This window comes from Simochromis diagramma, unplaced genomic scaffold, assembly GCF_900408965.1.
Source record: "Simochromis diagramma unplaced genomic scaffold, fSimDia1.1 OVJJ01000695.1, whole genome shotgun sequence".
Lineage (NCBI taxonomy): Eukaryota > Metazoa > Chordata > Actinopteri > Cichliformes > Cichlidae > Simochromis > Simochromis diagramma.
Window position 1 is genome coordinate 306,587 of NW_024387488.1, and position 23,035 is coordinate 329,621.

At 38.7% G+C, this 23,035-nt stretch overlaps 1 protein-coding gene and 1 long non-coding RNA gene across 16 annotated transcripts in view; one reads left to right on the plus strand and one right to left on the minus strand.

Moving 5' to 3' along the window:
• Nucleotides 1-23,035, plus strand: part of ablim2 (actin binding LIM protein family, member 2) — an 88,518-nt gene that overhangs the window by 22,806 nt on the left and 42,677 nt on the right. For all 15 annotated transcript variants that reach the window (XM_040016778.1, XM_040016789.1, XM_040016791.1 and 12 more), the window contains 2 exons: nt 7,872-8,039; nt 18,601-18,784. In XM_040016778.1, coding sequence (XP_039872712.1) covers nt 7,872-8,039; nt 18,601-18,784 — 352 coding nt within the window. The remainder of the gene's footprint in view (nt 1-7,871; nt 8,040-18,600; nt 18,785-23,035) is intronic.
• Nucleotides 1,975-21,786, minus strand: LOC120724549. Its single transcript, XR_005693954.1, has 4 exons — nt 20,183-21,786; nt 14,526-14,531; nt 4,503-4,507; nt 1,975-1,986 (listed from the first exon to the last, which is right to left on the minus strand). It is a non-coding gene; the product is annotated as an uncharacterized LOC120724549 (long non-coding RNA).

Genomic DNA, 23,035 nt, shown 5'->3' on the forward strand with positions numbered 1-23,035 from the left:
CAGTGTATCCTGGATGTGTGATGTAATGGTTGGCTTGCTCTCAGCAGTCACAACGACGCCTGTCACTATTCCAGACTTGCCAGTAAACAAACCATCTGTGTGCTGGTCGCTTTACTAGCACTACTATGACATTTCATAATAAGAAATAAAACCAGAAACTACAAAGGTCAAATAAAGCTGGTGTTATTCTAATGTTCTGTCACAATCTGCCCTGACCATAGCGCCTCACATGTTGGTAACCAGTATGTGCAAATCACTCTAAACCTCACTGGTTCCTGTTGAAAATATAAATCTGTTAAATGTGTCAAAATGTGCATTTTTTAAAAAGGCTTACTACTTTTATATAACAAGTGGAAAATAGCACATTTATTGATGACTGTTTTCAGCTGTGTATAAATATAAATGCAGTCAGCTAGTATGGTGTATGTGGGATGTGACTCACTGAGTTTCTTACAACAATGGAGCTCTATCACATGGGCCTTAGATAAACATAAGTGCAAAGTTTAAGTCATTGGTAAAAATATAAATCTGCATTTCTTATTAAAAGTCAGTGTTTTTTCTTTTATTCGGTCTGTTGATGCCAACTAAATACTGATCAGAAGTATTACTTGTAGCACTATTACTGTTTCCTAGTACTTAGGAAACAGTATTAGCATTCACTCTGTATGTTTTTTTTCTACTTGAAAAAAAATTGCTTAAATCTACTTTTAGTTTGGATTTGGTCTCCACCAAGTCCCCGAGAAAAGATCTGGTTCTTTAGCTACAAATTAGTCTTCTATGTTTAAGTAAGTGTGCCATAAAAGCACAGACTAAAACAGTGATCAGTCTCACTTCACTTTAAACATACAGTTTGTGTGTCTCAGTGACCCTTGAAATTAAAGTTATAGCTCTCTCCTTTGAATGGTGGTCTAAAAGTAGCTTTTCAGATTCGATCCATAATGGCTGCTGAGTTGTCAGACTGTTTCTTGATTGGTTCTAGAAGGTTTTTGATTTCACTCAATGTTCTTTAAAAAAAAAAATCCTGTCCTGTTTGGCACCTTCTGCAAGGGGGTGTTAATAAAACGATAGAGTTGGTGTGCTTTATGTTCTTTCATTCTCAATAGACCCCGTCTGGTCAGTGTTATCAAAGAAATATTAAGTATTGGTTTTAAATTGTTGTTTCAATCAACACATGGTCAACTATGGCAATTAGTGCTTTTAAATTCCGTTACAATGAAATTGTATAGTAACAGGCGAATCATGTGTGATTGAGATCAGTGTGCACACTCAGTGACTATGTTTACATTCGTGCAGTTCAATGTAGAGTTGTCCTGTGGATTGTGATAACAGGTTTGAGCCCAACTACTGCTCCCCTCTCAAATACATCTTCAAGCTGTGACCATAATTTATCCTTCCTTTATCCTAAGTCTTTCATCCTGTCCAGAGTTCCCTTTTAATTCCTCCCTAATCAGCTTAATTGCTGATGAACAGTTAACATATGAGTATACTGTGTACACCTATATGGTGATGTGCTGAGCAGTTTAGTGACTGCTGAAGTGATCAAAAAGCTCTCCAGTGGCTGGACCATTAGGATGGATGAGATTCTCGAGTACCTCAAGGCTCTGGATGTTGACGCACTGTCTTGATTGCCTCTACAGAATTGAATGGGAATCGAAGACAGTGTCTCTGGATTAGAAGACCAGCAGGTTGTCTGCCAATCAAGGATCCCTTCTGTTATCAATAATGACATATTTTCTAAAATTTTCTAAAAATATAATAAAATACCATCAAAAAAGAGGCAGTAGATTATTCACCGACTCTGTGAGATATTCCTCTTTAAGAACTTTTTTATTCAACTGCAATAGCCTTCAGGTTCATACTGAAGACATGTGAGGGCAAGAAAACTGACCTCAGCTGTTTAAGGTCAAAGTCATGAAATGGGAGATGGAACCTTTGGACAAGCTGGAGGTACGCTATAAAGCTTACATATAGTTTACACACAGTGTGCTCGTTACCTTGCACTGTTTTATAATGAGGCAAATTCATGGACATATTACAGTGCAGCCTCCTGCAGTAACACATGGGATCATATCGGTGGGTTGTGTCATCCACGTGGAATAAGCCAGCTGTCACAGGAAGGGCAAAGAATCATATGCTCTCACACAAAGGCCACATTCAGACGAAGGCATAGTAGTTGCCTATTCTTGCTCTGCTTTGGGCCATTATGGTGGTTTATGACTGCTTAAATAATGTCCTGGTGGTTATTCTGGTTACTTGAATAATACATAGCATTATGAAAACTGGTAGTCAGCACTTGTACTTTTCTGTTTGCCTTAACTAAGCCAGCAAAAGTATTCTGGTGTCATCTGCCAGAGAGGTTGAAGGTCTGCTTTTTGTAGTGTTTGACCTCATGGTCAGAGATCCACTGCCGCATGGGTCAGGTTGCAGGCACCATTGCGCAGGTGGATGTGACGGCTTAAAGCAGGGAAAATCCTAAATCATAATGTCTGACTAAATTCAAAAAAACTGCATGTTCCTCTTTTTACCACTGGGGTTGTATTCAGTGAACTTTGCCAATTGCCTTGTGTCTTTTTCTTGGCTTCTAACAAGGGTGAGATAATGGAGGGAGTGTTCTGTTAGGGTGAAGGACAGGAAACTCTTTAGCAATGAAGTAATGGCAATTTCAAAGTAAAGCAAGGTGTCAGCAGCCCGTAGAAAATCTCACATGTTGTTGATCATATTATTTAGGCATGTAACTTTAAGAGGATGTGAATACACCCAATAAAAGTATTTGAATTCCAGAATTTAGTTTATTAGGTTTCCTAAACATTCCGGCTATTCTGGATTTTCTGAGGACTTACCACTTTGGTCAGAAATGTGACACTTAGACCTCTGGTGCAGAGACTATTCTGACATAGTCGATGTTTTATTCAAATACTAAAATAAATAATCTGGTAACAATCACTAGTGTTCTTAAACCTCTGTTGTCATGCAAAGTTGATTTTGTATTACTTCAGAAATATACTTCAGAAATGTTACACATTCATTAAAGAAACGTAGTTTATTGACACCGTGATATTCCACCTAAAAAACACTGTCAATCTGTGAACACCTGGGTAGCTACGTAGATTTTCTAGAAGATGCGTTGCAGCATCCTAAGTACATTTTAGCATTTGTTTTAACAATTTTAAGTAATTGTCATGGCTGTGTGGCAGGCAGGCAAGCAGGAGTGGTGGACCCAAAATGCAGAACTCAGACACGGAAGTGAAACTTAAAGCGCAGCTTTATTGCTGGAAAAAACCTCATACTAACTAAACTCACCAAAAGACAAACAAAAGTCTGAACAGAGGAACCGAGGACTGAAACACTGGAAAAGAAATACTAAACTGGAGCAGGAGACGAAACGCAGGAGCAGGAGACGAAACACAGCTAGTTGAGGGTACGATGCGACAGGGAACACAGGAAAACACAGGGCTTATATACACAGGGGAGTAATCAGGGAATGGAAAACAGAAGGGAGACACAGCTGGGAGGGTTTGGGCTAACGAGACATGGGGAGCAAAGCTAGACCCGCTGAGATGAGGCACAACCTTTCACAATAAAACGGGAAACAAGAAACAGACATAGACTTGACACTGAACTGAACTTATACTAAACGAGAGACACAACCTAAGAACTAATCCCTCACAAAGACTAACTGACACATAGAATAATACTAATAAACAAAGCATGACAAAAGGATCAGAATACAAACCATAATACAAAGGAATATAAGAACTGAAAATGCTGGGTCAAAATGACCCAGGACCGTGACAGTAATAGTTGAAAGAATTTTCATTGATCCTTTCATGCTTTTTACAAAGATTTTACAAATATTTTCAAATGTGTGAAGAAGAAAATGAAAAGTCCCCAAGGTCAGCAGCTCAGCAACCTCAAAGTACTACTGCTGTGGTTCTGTGAACATAATGATCTCCTGCCCACCCCTGCTGCCTCTGCAGATGGTTCACACAAGGAATGCTGCAGAGCATCATGGGATCCCTGTGAGTGTGAGGGAGCACTATTTTTAGGAGCTGGACCATGGCTTCTTGAAAAGGCATTAGAGATAAGGCGCTTATATGTGGCAGCAATGGCCTCTGCGTATTATACACACATATTAAATATATCTATTTATATATATATATATATATATATATATATATATATATATATATATATATATATATATATATATATATATGTATATATAGTGTGTGTGTTGCATTGCACAGATAGTGTTTCCTACCCGACCGCGACCTTTGGGATAACAGCATCAGTAGCGCAGTAGCGCCTGTCAGCCAACGCAGGCACCAGTGAAACTGATTGATGATGGGGACAACTGGCCCCCTGGAGAAGATCAGATACTGGCAGGAGTAGCGGACTCCTGGGGAAGACTCTCCACTCACAGCATAGTAACTTTCTGTCTTCCTTCACAGAATAGAAATTTATTACATTTTCACAAATGAATTATTTCAAAATCCCCGTACTTCCACTCTCAACCTTTAACCTCTGCAGTGGTTGTTACTTGCAGGGACAGAAATGACTTGGTCAGAAATATATACGAGTGCACTTTGTGAATTTCTTTTTAAGATTTATTTTTCATTTAATCATTGGGTGATGTTAAATGAGGGATTATGTGGTCCATTCTGAGAAATAGTTTCATTTTCATTTTTACAAAAAATGGTAGTATCTCCTGGCAGGCATGCTATCAAACTGGGCTAAATAGAATTACTGCAAAACAACTGATGATTAATTGTTAGATTGATTATTTGGCATTTTTAAACACGAAGATGAAAATAGCAACCGATCAAGGATCTTAGCAGTTATTTAACATGGATGGAGCAGACCACTCTTTATTTATTTTTGTCAGCTAACTGCATCAAATATAAACAGTAAATTGCTCAATCCCTGCACAGACAGAATATTGAACCCTTATCACATACCGCTACAAATGTCTTCTGACAGCCTGAATGCCTGGTTCAACTTGCCAGATTTTACATCTGGTAAAAATGATCAGCTCCTGTCTCTTCCTCACCCCTGCCTTCCTCTTCTGTTTGCTATTTGAATAGGAAGTAGTGACACTGGACACTGGATCCCTCCCAACAGGTGCAAGGGTTCAGCAGCACATGCCAGGTCAGATCAGAAGGCAGAACCCCTCCAGGCTTCCCTGTTATGGCAAATCCCTATTGCCCTCCCTCCTCCCGACACTTTCTCACTTTTGGGCTGTTGTCTTTTCCAGATGGTTCCAATTAGCATGGTCCTGGACCTTTTTATGTATTTTTTCAAACAAGGACTCAAGAGTTTCCCCTCCTAAATTCTTGTCTTTATTGGTTGCCATGCCCATATATGTTCTGCATGGTAACTTCAATAAAGTCCCACTTCCTGCACATGACAACATTTTAAAAATCTCTAGTATTCCCATTATTCATTTTGGGTGTCAGCACATTTTCAAGTTAGCGATCCAGTTAAAGAATGTCCTTTCTTTAAACTAAGAAGAAATGGTTAGTGTCTAGAATGTCCTATTGCTCACATTTAGCACTACTGTAAGTCCACACACACTACTATAGATGATATCTGGCCATTAATTGGTTGTTAAAAGTGATAATCATCCCTATAGTAATGGCGCTTGGGTACACTTCTGTACCAACTAATGCTGCAGAAGGTGTGCTTGACCTAAACCAAAGGGCTTTTGAAGCCAAAGGTTGTATTTTAATCCTAATAAACCAATGATCTTTTCTTAATTCTAGCCAAGTAGTTTTCGATCCCCACTCAACTTAGATGAAAGTTGCTTGATTTGTTTCTTGATGTCTCAGTAAGAGTTAAGAGATTTTATATTTTAATGTCTGTGACTTTTACTGAACAATGCCTAACTCTAGCTTGCAGTCTGCTAATTTGTTAGCAGTACTTGACAGATGTACAAATGTGTTCATAAAGATTTAGTCATACAGACAAGCTTCTTATCACATAAATGGTTGTCTTTTATAAGACGTGCCATACTTACTTTGTGTGTTTAATCTGCTTGCTGATAAATATGAGGCTCGTATCAATCTTCTCATGTCATTCTCAAAGCTAATTATTTAGAGTTTTTTATTAGATCAATAAAGAATGACAGAAAATGAATTATTTGGATTCGACTGAAAAGTTTTCTTTTGACTTTCTATGGAAATGTTTTTTTCTGGCTTCATTTTACTAGATTACACAGTTAAGTTGAACTAAAAAACACTGTAGCATTAATACAACATTATCCCAATAGAACAACTAATTAACATCCAATGAAGTGAGTAAAGTGGGATGAACGATAATGTTTACCAGCAACAAGTTCTTGGTTAGCTCCCAAAAAGTAGCTCTGCGTGGCTCACTGTTATTATCCGTGAGCTTTCTTCTGTTTCTCTTTCTCTGAATCAATTCATTTGATGAACTCCCCTTTCGGAGCCCAATTATTGGTAACCATGGAGGCCTGATGAAACCGGTCTGACGACACAAATGTTTCCTGAGAACACAAAGGGCCTTTTGTTTAGCTGATCTCCCAGTCAGTACTGAAAGGCAGATCAGCATGCGAGCCTGTTCTGCTAGGCTTACGATGAAAGGGCAAAGGGGTGAGGTGTATTGATAGAACTGTTGGGATGGACATGTCAGGGTCTTACAATGTGTGTGTCTGTGTTTTGGTTTTTGTTACTGTGGCTGGTTTGATGTTTTTCTTTGCTGGTGTCAAATCTCTTGATTCACTCCCTCCTTCCTGTGTGGAACAAACAAAGAGAAGAAAGAAGTTGTAAAGTCCATTTACTATAGGGTTTATTTAGACTTTCTATGATTTCTACTGTGTGCCTGTTAGCAAAACATGCCATGAAGGAATATTTGTCCCTTCCGACATACTAATAGTAGTTTTTCAGGCCTGATTACTGGCAGATCTATTAGATCAAGTTGAAGTAGGCTAAAAGCAACACATCATGACATAGACTAAAGAAACTGCTGAGAAACAGAGTTATTGATATTAGTCTGGAACGGGTTACAAAGCCACTTCTAAGGTTTTGGAACTATTATCCTCAAGTTGAGGAAACTTGGAACAACCTGTGGTCAGTTGTGAACCTTCCCGAGAGTGGTTGGCCTGCCATTATTATGTTGCATTGGCAACCCATTGACAAGGTCACAAAAGAACCCAAAACATCTAAAGAACTGCAGTCTTCACTTGCCTCATTTAATGTCAGTGTTCATGATTCAGCAACAACAAAGAGACCAAGCAAAAATTGCATTTATGGAAGCATTCCAAGGTTAAAACCACTGCTGACCAATAAGATCACAAAATGACTTTTTCAGATAGGGCCAGGTAGGTTTGGATTTTATTCCCCCTTAATACATGAAGCCCCTGTTAGTATTGACTCAGGTTGTAGTACTCTAATATGATTTGTTTGATGATTTGAAACACTGAATTGCTCAAGATAGCAAATGGCTCAATAGAGAGTAGAGTAAGAAGACAATCCTACCTGCCAGGAAATTATGAATTTAAAACCTGTTTCAGCGTTGAGACTCAGAACAAAGAAAAACAAATGAGAATGTTATATTTATATCTTTGTGTCACAGTCAGAGTGTTGAGTTGGATATTTTTGGATCAAAGCACTGTTTTCTATTTTAGCAATGAAATCTGACATTGCACATAAGATTTTTAGGTGTTTATTAGTCATGAGATACAAGTATAAGATATGAATAAAGGGCTCATAGAAATTAAACAAATCACTTTGGATTTTATCAACCTTATAAGCAGTTTTCTACCATATATTAGGAGTATTACTCCAAACACATATATCTTCTACAGTATAATCTAATATCCTTTTCTGTGTCCCTGTGTGTGCCCCCTCCAGTGTTTCAGCAGCAGGCTGTCCACAGCCCTCTGGAGCAACAGAAGCAGAAACAGAAGCAGGGTAGCAGTGGAGGACCTGTCGCCTGCCAGAACTGTGGAAAGCCCTGCAAAGGGGAGGCACTCCGAGTTCAGAATAAACACTTTCACATTAAGTGTTTCATCTGCAAAGGTATGTAACACCAAATCAGAGCCACAGCCAAGACATAATGCAGATGCACGAACTGCACAATGAGATGGGATGTTACAAATTTTTTTGCAATATTGTGTGTGTTAATGTGCATATTGCAGCACATATCCTGGTCAATAGTCACTCCAAGAATCCTCACAGCATTACTGGAGGCCAGGGTAATGCCAGCAATAGTATCTAGTTAGACACCATGTGGCTGAGATTTAGAGGACTGAATAAAAAAGCATTGGTTTATCGTTTTTCTATGTACTGTGATAGCACATCTACAGTTGAGCAATACAGTCATTATTAATGGATTGGTCAAAGCTAACCAGCTGTAGGTGTGAGTGTGAGTGCGTGTGTGTGTGTGTGTGTGTAATTGAGGGGTAGGGTGGGAGTGAGGGGATTTTTTCGTTGTACATATAATCTGGGAGGCTAGCTGCAAGTGTCAGAAACTTGAAATGTGAGCATGTTCCATTTGTGTGTATGTGTGTGCTTGTGGGTGGGTGGTGGATGTTTTTCTTTTTTCTTTTCACATGTGACTTTGAGTGTGTATTTTCACCACTCCCAGGCCAGACTCCCAGCTCGATTCTTGTGTCAGACTGCTGTTGTTGTCAACACACGCTCCGGTTGCTAGGCAATGGTTGGGGTCGCTAAAGTGTCGGCAGCTTCCTGGAGTTTAATCTTACACTGACCAGCAGACTCCCTGTCTGTACATTTACGCCCCGCCATTACCACCACCTCCATCTTTAACTCTGTTATCAGGTGATAAAGTGGCAGTGTTTGCATTGCCATCACAAGGTTATAAGTGTACTGCACTCAGTGGTCAGCTTGTTTTTGTTTAACTTAACAGATGATTCCTTTTTACTGCAAGTTGTAGCTTAGATTTAGCATTTAGTTGTAGCATAGTTTTGGCCATTATTGTTGTGTAGACCAACACTGCATATTATGGTGCATGCTACAGACTACTGTATTTATACTGTATTTATAGCCTGTATGGCACAAAATAGTTAATAAAAATGTCATCTTTGTGGCTATTAATTTAAAAAGTCTGATTTGTCAATAATGACAGCATCTATTAAGCTGTCACGCTTTACTGATTGAGCTGTTCCTTCATGAAGAGCTTTTATGATTGGTTTGAAAAAAAATGAGCAAATTGAGGTGATTCATGCCAAGTATTCAGTGAGTATGCTAATACCAACACACAACAGTCAGAGGAGCTATGTAAGGGTTCTCTTTACCCCACCCAAAAGTGCTTGGCTGTTCCTCCCATCTATAAATCTAAAGCATGACCACAGTAATTCAATTTCCAACGAATCTGGCCTGTTAAATGTGCTGATTATCCCAGCATTGTGAGCGCTAGGTGGGGAGTCAGGTTCGGTTAGTTATTAAAACTTCCAGATGTGGAATGATAGGAGTTTGAAACGTTTGAGTATGCCAATAAAATAAACCATAGCAGGCTTAGTGGCAATGGCGCTTTTCAATCCGCAGTTGGAAATTTAACATCAAAGAAAAGAGGAGACACCCAAAGGAGTGGTAGCAGCCTAATTCAACAAAGTGTAATGCTCATTAAGATTTTAGGTTTTTCTCTCAGTGCATGCGTCATGGAAGAGAATCATGGCCCCTGATTTTATTACAGTATTATCATCAGTTGCCTTTAGCCTGGGTGTTAGCCAAGAGGTTAACAGTGGCCAGATCTGAAGCAAGGAAACCTCAAAGCTCAGCTAGCTCTATTTAATATATCAAGATTTCTGCAGGTTTATCATAATATACATAGTAGTAACATATATTCAGCATATACAACTGACAGTGTGCTTTCAAGTGACAGCAGTTACTTACTAAAGTGATTAAGACAGTACAAGTACCTTCTAATGAATGTATTTCACTATATTTAGACGGGTTTCAAAGATAAGACATCATCAGTGTAATTTGAAACAAAGAGGAGTGACAATATATAGAAACCAGGTGAGGCCCAAATGCCAATCACAAACAAGAGCTTTCATTACATAAAAGGAAACATCTGCAAAAGCCTCAAAGGGTAATGAATGAGAAGATAACCAGAACCACGTGGCATCACTCACTGATAGAAACCAACTGACAGCATATAAAAAATATACTTTTTGAGATATCAACATCAAAATATTATTAACAACTGACATAGAAAAAATATAACAACTTCTGGGGACTGCATTAGACTAAAAACAGAAAAATATTAGAAACAAAATAAGAACTGAATTGAAATCTGTGTCTCATATTGGATCTGTCTCTCTCCCCTCAACCCAAGCTGGTGATAGATGCCCCTCCCAATGCCTAAATCTGCTGGAGGTTTCTTCTTGTTAAAATTTGTAAGAATTAAACTAAAGTTTTTCCTTCCCATTATCGTCAAGTGCTGGCTGATTGGGGTGGTCTTTTTTCTGTATTATTATGGAGTCTTTACCGCATTGAGGAAACTGTAATTTGTTGCTATATAAATAAATTGAATGTGGTTGGACCAGATAAGCTAATTTTCTGAAACACTTCACTGGATTCACGTAACCCTCCAAGTTGAAGATGAATCATTGAAAATCATATGTGGCATATGTGGGATAAAGTCCCACATAGAACTTTAATTGTCTTAAATATATTTTTAAAGAAAGAAGAGGACTTTGTCTTTCTTATTTTATTATAAACATTTGACAAACATCCCAACCACCCACCCCCTTCATTAGTGATGAGCACTAATTGGTGTTTTTATTGTAGCTTCCAGCAACACCTAAGTGTGTGCTTGAGGAAGTGTGAAGACTGTGGCCTTCTGTATATCCTGTTTTGTCTGTGTCTCATATATCTTTAATCTAGCAGTGAGACCCCATCAACAGCAGACAGCTGCAGACAATACGACCTGGCCGAACAGCTCAGACAGACATTTATCCCCTTTCTGTTTTTACTCGCTTGAATGGCCATCACATCATCCAAACAGCATTTGAATACAGCGGGGAATACTCAAATGTGAAAATATGTGGACACACCCTAAAACAGATAAATGAGAAGTGTTAGGAAGTCCGCAGCTAAGAAACAGAGGGAAACTGAACATGTGCTTTACAGGAAATTAGTTGATTTTTTTTTTTTTTTGCTTTAAATTATGCCATTCAGTAGCTTCAGAACATTTTTTTCAAACTTTTCATAGTTCTAGTAAATGTTAAATATATTTCTCCCTTTTTTCTGTATCAAATCTGCAAGAGCTAAGGCCCATTGCAGTTCTTCCTTTTAGGGTCTATTCTACCTGATGTGTAGTATATAGTTTCCCAGCATGTACTGCGAATTGTCCCAATGTGTGCCAACATGTTTTCATCCCAAAACGTAACATACCGACATTATGTGACAAATCGTTGGTATGTTACGCTTTCGGCGGACAAAATGTCTGCACGTTATTTATTCAGAGACATGAGAACCGTTTGGAATGAACCTATGATCTACATTTATTTTACATTCTGATCATCAATCGCTTTGGAAAACACTATGAGATACGGTTACGGTTAAGGTTATGGTTAAGGTTAGGGCTGAAATACACGGCTGGAGCGTATGTTACCACCACAAGTGTCATTCTGTTGGATTCCATCCACAATCTGGAGCGTGTCATAGGAACTATAAGACACCTCGGGATGTGACAAATTGTTGGTATGTTATGCGCTGGGAATGAGAATGCCCTCAAGTGTGCATTGTGTTGTCTAACACACACAATTTAAATAGTATTAGTCGTATACAACATAGAACTTAGTGAAAGATTAGATTTAGAGAATAAACCAACAGCAGGGCTCGCAAAATCGCTAGCCCGACGTCCCGGAGCTAGCGATATCTCCGGTCGGGCGACGAAAATCTATCTCAGCCCCCCCCGTCGGGTTATCATATAGCTAGCTCCGGCTATTACTACAAAAATAAACTACTTGCTTACCGATATCATTATTTGAATAAATAAACCAAGTCCAAAGTCATTAAGAAGCAGGTTACAATGGGGTTTCCACTCTGTGTTGTATGCAATTACAGCCTTTACGCAGAGTGTTTTGACATATTTATAGACTGCATTGTTTTTTTTGTACAATTACCTAACCAGTCTGTGCTTCTTCCTGGAAGTAAATAGACGGTGCTGGCCACATGTTAAGGTCCTCGCAGTCCAGTCATTGATGTTATAATAGCAGATGGTTGTGATGTTCTCAGTTGGGTGTTGGCTATTGAATTGTCTCCTTCTTGGAAGCCAACTAACCAGAACATATTTAGGGGAAGTGTGTGCGCGTGTGTGCATCAGCTCAATGACCAGCCCAATAGCTGGGGGAGCTGACCTCAAGCACATGTGTATTAGGGGTGCTATTGGGAGGGTGGACGGACGGTGTGGAGTGTTCACCTTCAAGTAGAAAATAGACCTCCCTCGTCTGTACAGCAAGCATTTAACATATTAGAATAATCAACCTTGGATTTTCTTTCCCAAGTACAATTCAATTAGCCTGTAAAAAATCAGTGTAAGCAGACTGAAGATGCTATAATTAAGGTTGTGAAATGGATTGGTATTGACAACGTCCTACCCACACCCCAACGATCCCACCCCACACGTGTGCATGAAGCGCCTTGAGGCAACAGTTGTTGTGATTTGGCGCTATATATAAATAAAGTTGAATTGAGTGGTGATTCATTGTAAAACACAAGCTGCAGTCAGGGTCTTACATTTATAGCAGCGAGCACATGCCACATGTATATTTAACCCTGATCACACACAAAGAGTCAAGGTCACCTTCTTGTAACGACACAGCATGTCAGTATATAGGGCCTCTGAGGATGAAGGATGTATAAAGACAGAACATCTTAATGTTTTTTGGAAAAACACTCACACAAAATCCCAAAACAGTACTTGGGTACATTACTTGTGAACATTTGAAAACTGATTTTCTTGAAACTGGTCTTAATTCAAACTGTAAAAAATATTGTGGGTGAATGCAATAAGTGGATGCCATCTTGACTGAAAGCTATCTAGTCATTCATATAGACGCTGCATATGCTGCATGGCTCAAATCCAACCCACAGCCCTTTGCCACCTGTGTTCCCTGCTCACACTCCCTCAGCTTTCCTGTCATTTTTCAATTTACCCTTTCAAATAAAGCTGTAAAAAGCCCAAAAAAACCAACATGGAACCCTAACCATACTGTGTGTGGAGGTCCACACCTGTTATTGCCACTGTGGAGCTCCATAGTGGCTGCAGCCAGGTGCTCTTGACACATGAACGAACAATAGCATGTTAGCTTTGTTTGTTTCTCCTTTGAGAAAAATATCTGCCTTCTTAGCTGCACTATATACAGCTAAATTTTATAGTAGTTGTTAACTCTTTCTTTTATCTTTTACTTTGTGGCATGCAGTTTAGCTTAGCTTTTTGTACTTAATTAGGAGGCGGCTGTTGCTAGCCGGTCAACCAAAACAGTGGGGAGTTGGGCTGAACAACTAAACGATGAGCCAACAAAGGTTAAGGTTAAAGTTGCCTTACAAAACTGTAAAATCTGTAAAGATTTAAACAATCGCTTTGTTCATTCAGTGGGCTGGTTTCAGTCATTATGCAAAGGTAAAATGGTAAATGGCATGTATGTATAGCGCTTTACTTAGTCCCTAAGGACCCCAAAGCGCTTTACACTACATTCAGTAATTCACCCATTTACACACATACAAAATGTACTGTTTATAAGATTGGGGAAACCTGCAGTCAGCTGAGACTGAAGAAGTCACTTGGATGGGTGACGAAACGTTTCTCCCACTGAAAACACTACGTCCAGATGAACAGAATCAACTTTGGAGATAAGCAGAATGTTATTTCAATCTATATCAACAATGCAGCTTCAAATCAGAAGTGAGTCAAAAAAAAGACCACAATCTGATTAGTGAGTCAGTTAGCCATTGCTAGCCGTCTTTTATTTCGTTGTGTCAAAATTAAATATATTTAGGACATTTTTAATATTTTTAGTAGGATATTTTTAGGATACCCAGCATTATTTTTGACTTAGTTTCTTCTCCAGAGTTTTAAATCTGTTACTTTTCTCTCTCACTAGACCTCACTTGTACATGAGAAAACAGATGCACCATATTTTATTTATAGACCACAACAGGGTAAGTTGGTTGTACATCCATCCATTCCGTTCGAGGAAAAGCTAAACAGACCTCATTTAGCATGAGGGAAGCACATTCACAACACACTGAATTCCTCTCAAGTCATTTGGAGTTACGCAAGTGCCTTCACTGTGCATGAGATAAGCCTTCAGAGACAGAAACAGTCTTGTTTTTGTAAAGTAATATCTGTCAGCCAGAAGACATTGTAAGCATCTTTCTACTGTAGTGTAACCCGTAAACCTACATCACGCTGACATATTGAGAGCAGGTAGCTTTCTTGATGTTGTTATTGCTTCTAATTATGACATAGATATTCCATGCTTATGGTGTGTGGTGTGTCAGAGGATTAAAAGGATTAATGTGCAAACAGACGCACTTCTGTGTAGCCCGAGCTAAAAAGTTGAAAACCTCTTGTATTTGTTGCAGTTTTTTGTTTTTGCAGTTCAGCGCCCGGACATGTTCTGTTCTTATCAGCTGAGTCTCAGGACAACGTGTCTAATAAGATCCATCGTGATCTCGTCTTCTTTGGTCCGAGTCCAGTGAAAACACCCACAAACTCACCTTCTGTTGTCATGGAGATTAGATTATTCTAAAATGACACCATTTTTGTTCTTCTGAGTTCAGAGTTCAGAGTTCAAGGCTAATTCTGACACGTTCATGTGGCTGTTAACAATTTCTTGGGTTTTTTTACATTTTTGGTCACATCAATTAAAACACCAGTTTTTCTTTAACTCCATGGAAAAAGATGGAAAGCATTTCTGTATTACTTTATAACAAGTTACAGTTTTACCAAGTACACCACTGATGTTAGAATTCTAAATATGGACAAATCAGTGCACTGATTTTTATTTCCATGTCTACTGAGTTTATTCAACTTTATCTGGCTTTCAACATATGCCCCACCCCCTGCATTCGTAATACACATTCCAGTTTGCAATGAGACGGTATGTCATGTAGTCAGGCAAAAACCTTTTGATCTGCATTAGAGGCAAGTTTACAGTAACTTTGAGTAATCTGCAATATATGAACTATGTTACTCTGCTTCCCATTAAACAAATAACATACAACGATTTAGTGTGCTGTCACCTTTAATGTTTTGTGGAAGAGTTATCAATGAAGGATGAGCTCATAAAGACTCAAGTGTTGAGCTGCTTAAGCAAATAAGTTATGATACAGAGAGGAGAAAAGCCTGTGTGCCAACTGGCAGTGTAGGTATAAATATACAGGGATTGAAAGATGAGCTGATGGGAAACAGCATTTAGGACTGAGTGAGGACGTCTGTTTCTCTATAGGTTTCTGCCCACTATGTCTCTTTCTATGTTGCTCAATAGCAAAGCTGTTTTCTTGTTTTATTTTCTCTCACAGTCTCAAGTCTGTCAGTCTAAAGTCTTACTTCAAGACTTATGTCATTTGAAAAAATTCTGAATCAAGCCTCATGTGTATTAAAGGACATTTACATTAAGTCTCAAAGATTCTGAGTTCCTAAACCTTAAATGTCTCATAGAAGTCCACATCATTTCTGAAGACTCAAGTCCGAAGTCTTTTAAAAGCAGTCTTAAGTCATTTATAAACAGTCTCTTAGCTGTTCTTTCCCAATTTAACTGAATCGCACGAAACCTGTTCTAAATCCTAATGTTCGTAGAATTACTTGAGTCCTGTTGTCCTTTTGGTGTTGGACGAAAAGGACAAAAGCTCCTTGTGTAGTGTCTTTGTGGGCACTTGGCTTCCAAATTTTATACTGACTGTCTCAGAGCATTTCAAAAGAGGCTTTGCTGAATTATTGTTTCTGTGGTTATATTTTATTCCTCGAAACATGACTCCACCTATCCATCCACTCAGAGTTACCATGTAGTGGTGTTTATTCCATCAAATCTGAGCATTATCTCATTGTAGACAGGTTGCCAAATTTCTGAACCGGATGAAAGGGAATTGATTGCAGCTGCTGGAAAAGTTTGTCTTCCTGCGAAAACATTCCTGCTTGTATTGTTGTTTTATTAGCACATCATAAGCCCTGGTAGAGCTTGATGAAAAAAAGAGAAATTGTGCAAATGCTCCACAAAAGTTATCCAACGTATCATTCAGAATCAGAATCACAGTAAAATGTTGTAGTTTTAGTTTAATGTATGTCAGTGAAGAAAATTATTGCTGTACCCAGTGGGCTAAACCTTCTTTCAAGCTCATCCCCAGGCCTGGTTCCAGAGTGGGACCCTGGTATCCCTGTTCCTGGGTCCCTTGATATTTACGTAGAGGGTCGTGTGAAAAAGTCTTCTTTTGTTTTGTTTTTTTTGACAAAGTTGCCTTGAGAGACCCTACAAAAAGCCCCTAGTAGCACTTGGACACACCTCTACCACACTAAGGTGGCGATTTACAGAGGATACTTTTTTCTTTTTGTTGATGTTTTTAAAAAGCAAAATGAATGCAGACATTTTTTTGTTTAATATGTTTATTTTGATTAAATTTATGTGATAACAATAAAAAACATATACTGATTTGAGCACATGAGGGATGCTGGTCATTAACCAGTTAATGACAGAAACTTAGGCTTGGTTAAATTTACTGGTTTGACCTGTCTACCAGTGAAATGGATCTTAATTACCACTGGAAAAACTCATCAACACTGTTTTTATGCAAGTTTGCTGACACACACCTTCCAATGTTCATGCAAGTATGTGTGTGAATTTGTGCTAAGAGCATGCGCTAGAGACATGGACAAAAGCACAGCCATGAATACTCATGCAATGAAGCTCCTGGTTCACAGTTTTTGTGCTGATGTTAAGAGCAGAAGAAGTTATTAAGTCAGCAGAGCATTAGCTATTTCTCATCCACTATGTCCCTCTGTACTCAGCAACATCACTCTACAACTTTACGTGGTCTGCCACTTGGTCCTTAAAAGCTTTCACTTTGCATCAATGCCGCTTACAATTGATGATGGAATATCCGGGAGGGAAGAAATTTCACAAACTGACTTGCTATTATAGTGCCACGCTCGAGTTCAGTGAGCTCTTTAGTACCAAACATTCTTTCACATTCTTTTGTAAAGGCAGACTGCATGGATAGGTGCTTGATGTTATACACTTGTTGCAATGGAATTTACAAAACACCTTAATTCAAAGATAAAGAGGTGTGGCACTTTTGTCCATATAGTGAACTTTTGGACATCCCTGCAAGTTTAAGTGTGTAAAGGTTCACTGAGCAGTGTCCAGGCATGACACAAAGCAGCACAAACTTCTATCATGTGTCTTTCCTGTTGTTTTTTCCAGAAAGAAAGAATTGGGGGGAAAGGCAGGAGGGGTTTTGTTTTTGCTAATGGAGAGGAAAAATAAAGCAAAGCTTTCCCTCAGGGCATAGCAGCTCTGTGATGTCATATGGTTGCTATGTTTGCTGTGTGTAATCAGGGTGAGATCCTGTCATGTTTTGTTCAAAGGCAGACAAGCAGACACGGTTTATTATTTGCACACGGGCTAATAACACACCCATGCTCACGAGACCCTACTGAAGAAAACAATCAGACGTCTCAAACTGGCTCTGCGTACCACAATACCGTGTCTTTCTTTTACTTTAAACTCTGTGGATTTTTCTGACTTTGTTTTATAAAAGTAATATAAAAGAGATTAATTATAAAAGTATAGAAGTGGCTGTCTAGATTTAGATTAAAACTTTACCCTCGCCTCTTAAACGAACTTGTGGAGTTCCCATTCTAATGGTGCATGCAGATTTGTCTTTGAGCATAGAGCATACATTTTGAAGTTAGGAAGACTTTGTGTTGCATCCACCACCAGTTTGGATGATTTTGTTTTTTTGTTTTTTTATGCGCCCTAATTTCATTGCTGGGTTGTTCACAGGTTGTGAATCAGCTGATTGGTGGGTGTGTTGCATGTGACTGATGTGTATTTTCCCAGTCAGGTGGGTTTTTTTAAAGTTCATTCCCCTACTTTTTTTTTCTCCACATTTCTTGTATTTCTAGGGTGTAGCATTTAATAAAGTGGATGCCTAACAGGTTTCTGATATGTTGTTTTAGATCTCTGAAAAATGCAAATTCATTCACTATCATCCAAAGTTTCCACGGTTGTTTATTTTGGCCTTTTGTGGAGCTGTTACTAACTGAGGTTAAGTTATTTTTAAATAAATAGCCAAGGGATAAAAAGGCAATATCTTCTGCCTCTTTCACTGTGAGCAATAAAATTATAATATAAAATTCATTTGTTTTTTCATATCTTTGTTTTGTTTACTATACAGTCCTATGTCTGTTGAATTAAACCTATACACTATATATTCATTTGGCTTGCTTTTAAAAACTGATAATTAAGGAAAAAAGGGAGAACAAATTCTGATGTCTGCTTCTTTTCCCTTTTTTTATCCATTTGGTTATTTCCTAATTCCACCCTTCCCTACATGTTTCTTGTCTCCTGGCTATAACCTCTGACTATTTGTTCCTCTCTTTTTCCAGTATGTGGCTGTGAGCTGGCCCAGGGAGGATTCTTTGTGCGGCAGGGTGACTACATCTGTACTCTGGACTACCAGCGGCTGTATGGAACTCGCTGCTTCAGCTGCCAGGACTTCATCGAAGGGGAGGTCGTGTCCGCGCTGGGCAAGACCTACCACCCACGCTGCTTTGTTTGCACCTCATGCAAGTAAGAAATTAGCATGTGGAGCAGAATGCAAATAACAGATTTCATTTTTTACTTTGGTATTTCCTAAAACTAGCAAGTGGGAGAAACATGGCTTTGAGAGCAGCTTATTCATTAAGCACATAAAGTCACTGCCATTAATATACTGTGACCTTCTAAGCACCACTGAGCCATGTGTCAATAAATCGGGCCTGCGGCACTTAAAAAAGGAACTTTGCAGTTCTGCTGACTTTCATGACATTAACAGAAAACTGACAAAAGCAACCAAATTTTTGAGACTTTGCAACTGAGATGTGTTTTTGAAAGCATACAATAACGTGAAAAGGTGTCCTGCACATTCTGGTGCATCATCAGAGGCCTTGACTTAACATAAGCAAAGTCATTTGACCAGAACAGTTTATATAAAAATGGTGCTTTAAAAACATTCAATCAAATACTTCTTAAGGATTTGTTGTTTTAAGCGTTGGATGTAGGTGACAAGTGGATAATGAGTTAGCGCTTAAGTCAAAGGCAGTGACGAACTAGGTTTTGCTAGGTTTAGTATAAGGATTTGTGGTGATTAAACTTTAAGACGCTTAAGATTGCATCCTTCCAAGCATTTCAGTGCATGTGTATGTCCCTCTCCCCAAGTAGGGGCCAAGTCAGTCTAGGGGAACAAAGATTGTTTTTTAGCAAAAACATGAGAATAGTTCAACCAAATGACTAAAGAATCTGTAATGTTGTGAATAGCAAGCGCAGATGTGGAGTTTGCTAAGGAAGAGATGGATGGACATATGTTTATATACAGACAGGTTTTTTCTTAGTTTTCAAACCCAAAACAAATACAAAGTGATAAAGAGTGAAGACCGTCAGCCTTTAATGTGACGAATTATTAATGTACTCAGCACAATACAGTATGCAGTAACAAGACTGTTTAACATATTTCTTTCTTCAGTGTTGCAGTTTTAAGTTATTTAATTGCTTCTTAGCTTTCAGTAGATTAAAGGTTCTACAATATCTTCTAATTTGACAGGGACAAGTGCTCATTTCTTAGTGGCGATGAGTGAATACAACCGGTAGTTTCTTTTTGCTAGCATATAAAGGATTGGTTTGATAGCAGTCGCTGGGTTGACCAATATGCAGAACAAGAGGAAAGTCCAAGTAACTCGTTGAAAATCTAAGACGTAGAACTGTAAGTTTACTTCCCATTTGGGAAGGTCTCTTGGTGTCATTTCTAAACATCTGTAAATTCTGATCTTTGGCTCAATTCATTTCAACTGGTTACAAATACAAGTTATTTGTATATGTCCACACTTTGCCAAAAATCTAGAAGAAAACCCAAAACTGTTTCCTGAAATGAGAGGAAATTGGTTAGGGTGTTCAGGAACAACCCAAGGCTCAAGCCTGCCAAGAACTGGAAACTTTAAAAAAAATTGAACAGTTCAGAGAAATCATTAAAAGCTCCATGACATTGCCATGACATTCATGCACATGATGAATAAATGACACACATATTTAGGTCAGTCCCACCCTTTTGAAGACACTTACCTTTTTACATACTCTTAAGGTAAGAGGACCTTTTTCCCCATTATGTTGGTAATGGGGAAAACCACAACCAATACAGCCTTCGTTCTCACAATATCATACAATTGATTGTCCCAAAAATCAGAACAGAATTGGGGGAAAAGGCTTTTAAAACGCTGCCCCTGCTTCCTGGAATAATCTGCAGAAGGAAATGAAATGATCAGAATTGGTTACCTTGGGAGAGTTGAAGTCTGTCTTAAAGGAACGAGAGAATAACTCTTTTACTCAGTGTGATAGTTTTTAATGTACTCTTAATTTGATCTGTTATTGTATATTTTACACATGTTGGTATGGGATATTGTATTTGTTTTTAATGCTATATACTTACGTGGTATATGTATTTTGACTTTTGTTGCCATGATGCCAGGTCTCTCTTGGAAATGAGATTTTTAATCTCAATGAGATTTTTTTTTACCTGGATAAAAAAAGGACTAATAAAAAATAAATAAATGTTTAGCCCTACAAATCCACCGTACCCACAGGTCAACTACTTTTAAATCTTATTTACTGGAGAAATATTGTGTTTCAGAATTCCACTCTCCCATTATAAAGAGAACTCAAAATCGATCTTTACAGATGGAGACATCTCATAAGTATGTTTCGCACATCTCTCTTGGTGTCATTTACAAGCACATAAAGCTATAATAGACATACGTGTATAAATATAGGACACACGTGTCACTGCACACCAAACAGTTGCACTCACCTTTTTCAATCTACGTGCATGCGTCTCCTGTATAGTGTGTCTGTGTGAGAGTGTTGTTTTCCAGGCCCTGAAAGGTAATGGAAGCCTCTCGCAGGCAGGAATTTTAAGTGTGTGGTCAGTCAGTGCAGCCACTTTGCCCATTCCCACAGCTAGTGTAAAGTGTCTTTTGAGCTGGGGGTGGGTTTTCTGTGTGTGTGTGTGTGTGTGTGTGTTCATCCTATCATACTTTGGTCATCCCGTTGCTGAACCTGAGATCAGAATGTTCCAGTGTGGTATTTGGAGTTCCCTTACAACAAATGGTGCCTTTGTGATAGTAAATCACACGGGCCTTTTGTGAGCAATATAAAAATGAGGCTAATAGGACAAGTGCTGCGTGAAATGAGACATCATATTGTGATTAGTATATTTTTCGTATGTATGTCACAGTGAAAGGCTGTGTCAATCATCAGTTATTTAGTAATCGAGCTGTTTTTCATTTTGCTGTCTGGATTTTCTTTATGTGTCTGTGTCTCTCCACATGCAACGGTTTAAAAGTTTAATGTGGGCAGCTAAGTGTTTATATTGGAGTTTTTCCAAGGTGAGTGTGAACAGGAGGTGCAGCTAATGTTAAAATAATGTCCTGCAGCCTGGTATTGTAAGCAGGTAGTCTTTGCATCTTTAAATAAAAATCACAAAATGCTACTCTCCTGTTCAAACATATAATGATGAGTAAAAAAAAAGCATTGCTGGTGTGGATGAATGACAGTTAAAATTACATATGAGTCAAAACCATTTAGTGTCACTAAAATAGTGTATTTTAGACAGTAACCTGCTACCAATAAAATGATAAAATGATATTTGTGTAATATTTTAACATAAACATGGTAATATGATGACATTAATGCAGTAATAAACCAATAGCAATGAGGGAAAATGGGTTGATGGGTTTCAGATTTTATGCTTCCATCAACCTAATACCAAGAATTAAACTGTAAGCAAGACTTACAAAAACTCACAATGTCAGGTTTGAAGACATAACTTTTTGTCTATTTATGCATGAGTCATCTTTAATCTCAGCCATTCACAGTGTGCCAGGATGTCTTCCTCCCTCAGTAGCTGGCTGTGTCAGTGTGACAGCAGCTCCTAATATCACATTTCAGAGCTGTAGGAAGCTGCACGTGGCAGCAAGTCAGAGCCCAGCTCTGCCAAGGATCCATCATTCCTTCTGCATTTGACTCGATGACGGCAGCTGTTTGTGAAGCAGACTGCACAAACAGCCAGCAGACATTAACATTGTTTCATTGTCATTGCAATAACTCTTTAGCTGTATAATGGCATTTGTCTTTGGCTTGTAAGTGAAGCCAGTGTCCGTGTTGCACCTCTTTCATTTCCTACTAGATATTACAAACAAGAAAAAGTAGAAATTTAAAGATTTGAACATGAGATGTCAAAACAAAGACATCTCCTAAAAAGAACCCAAGTACACTTCAGCTTAAGGTCATGAACAGATATCCCGTCATTCTCCTTCAGGATGTTTAGGTAGAAAGCAGAATTTAATTTAATTCTATTTATGCAGCACCAAATCACAACAACATGCACCTCAAAGTGCTTTATATTGCAAGATAGTCCCTACAATAATACATACAGAAAAAAAGCCAACAGTCATATCAGCCCCTATGGACGAGCACTTTGGCGACAGTGAGAAGGAAAAACTCCCTTTTAACAGGAAGAAACCTCCGGCAGAACCAGGCTCAGGGAGGGGCGGGGCCAATATGCTGCGACCGGTTGGGGTGAGAGAAGGAAGACAGAACAAAAGACATGCTGTGGAAGAGAGACAGAGGTTAATAACAAGTGTGATTAAATGCAGAGAGGTCTAAAATTCATGAATTCATGGTTCCATTTATCACAACAAGTCTTTCAGGTCCTGAGGCAGCAAAACAGCTGCCAGACCATCACACTACTAGCACCATATTTTACTGTTGGAATGATGTTCCTTTCCTGAAATG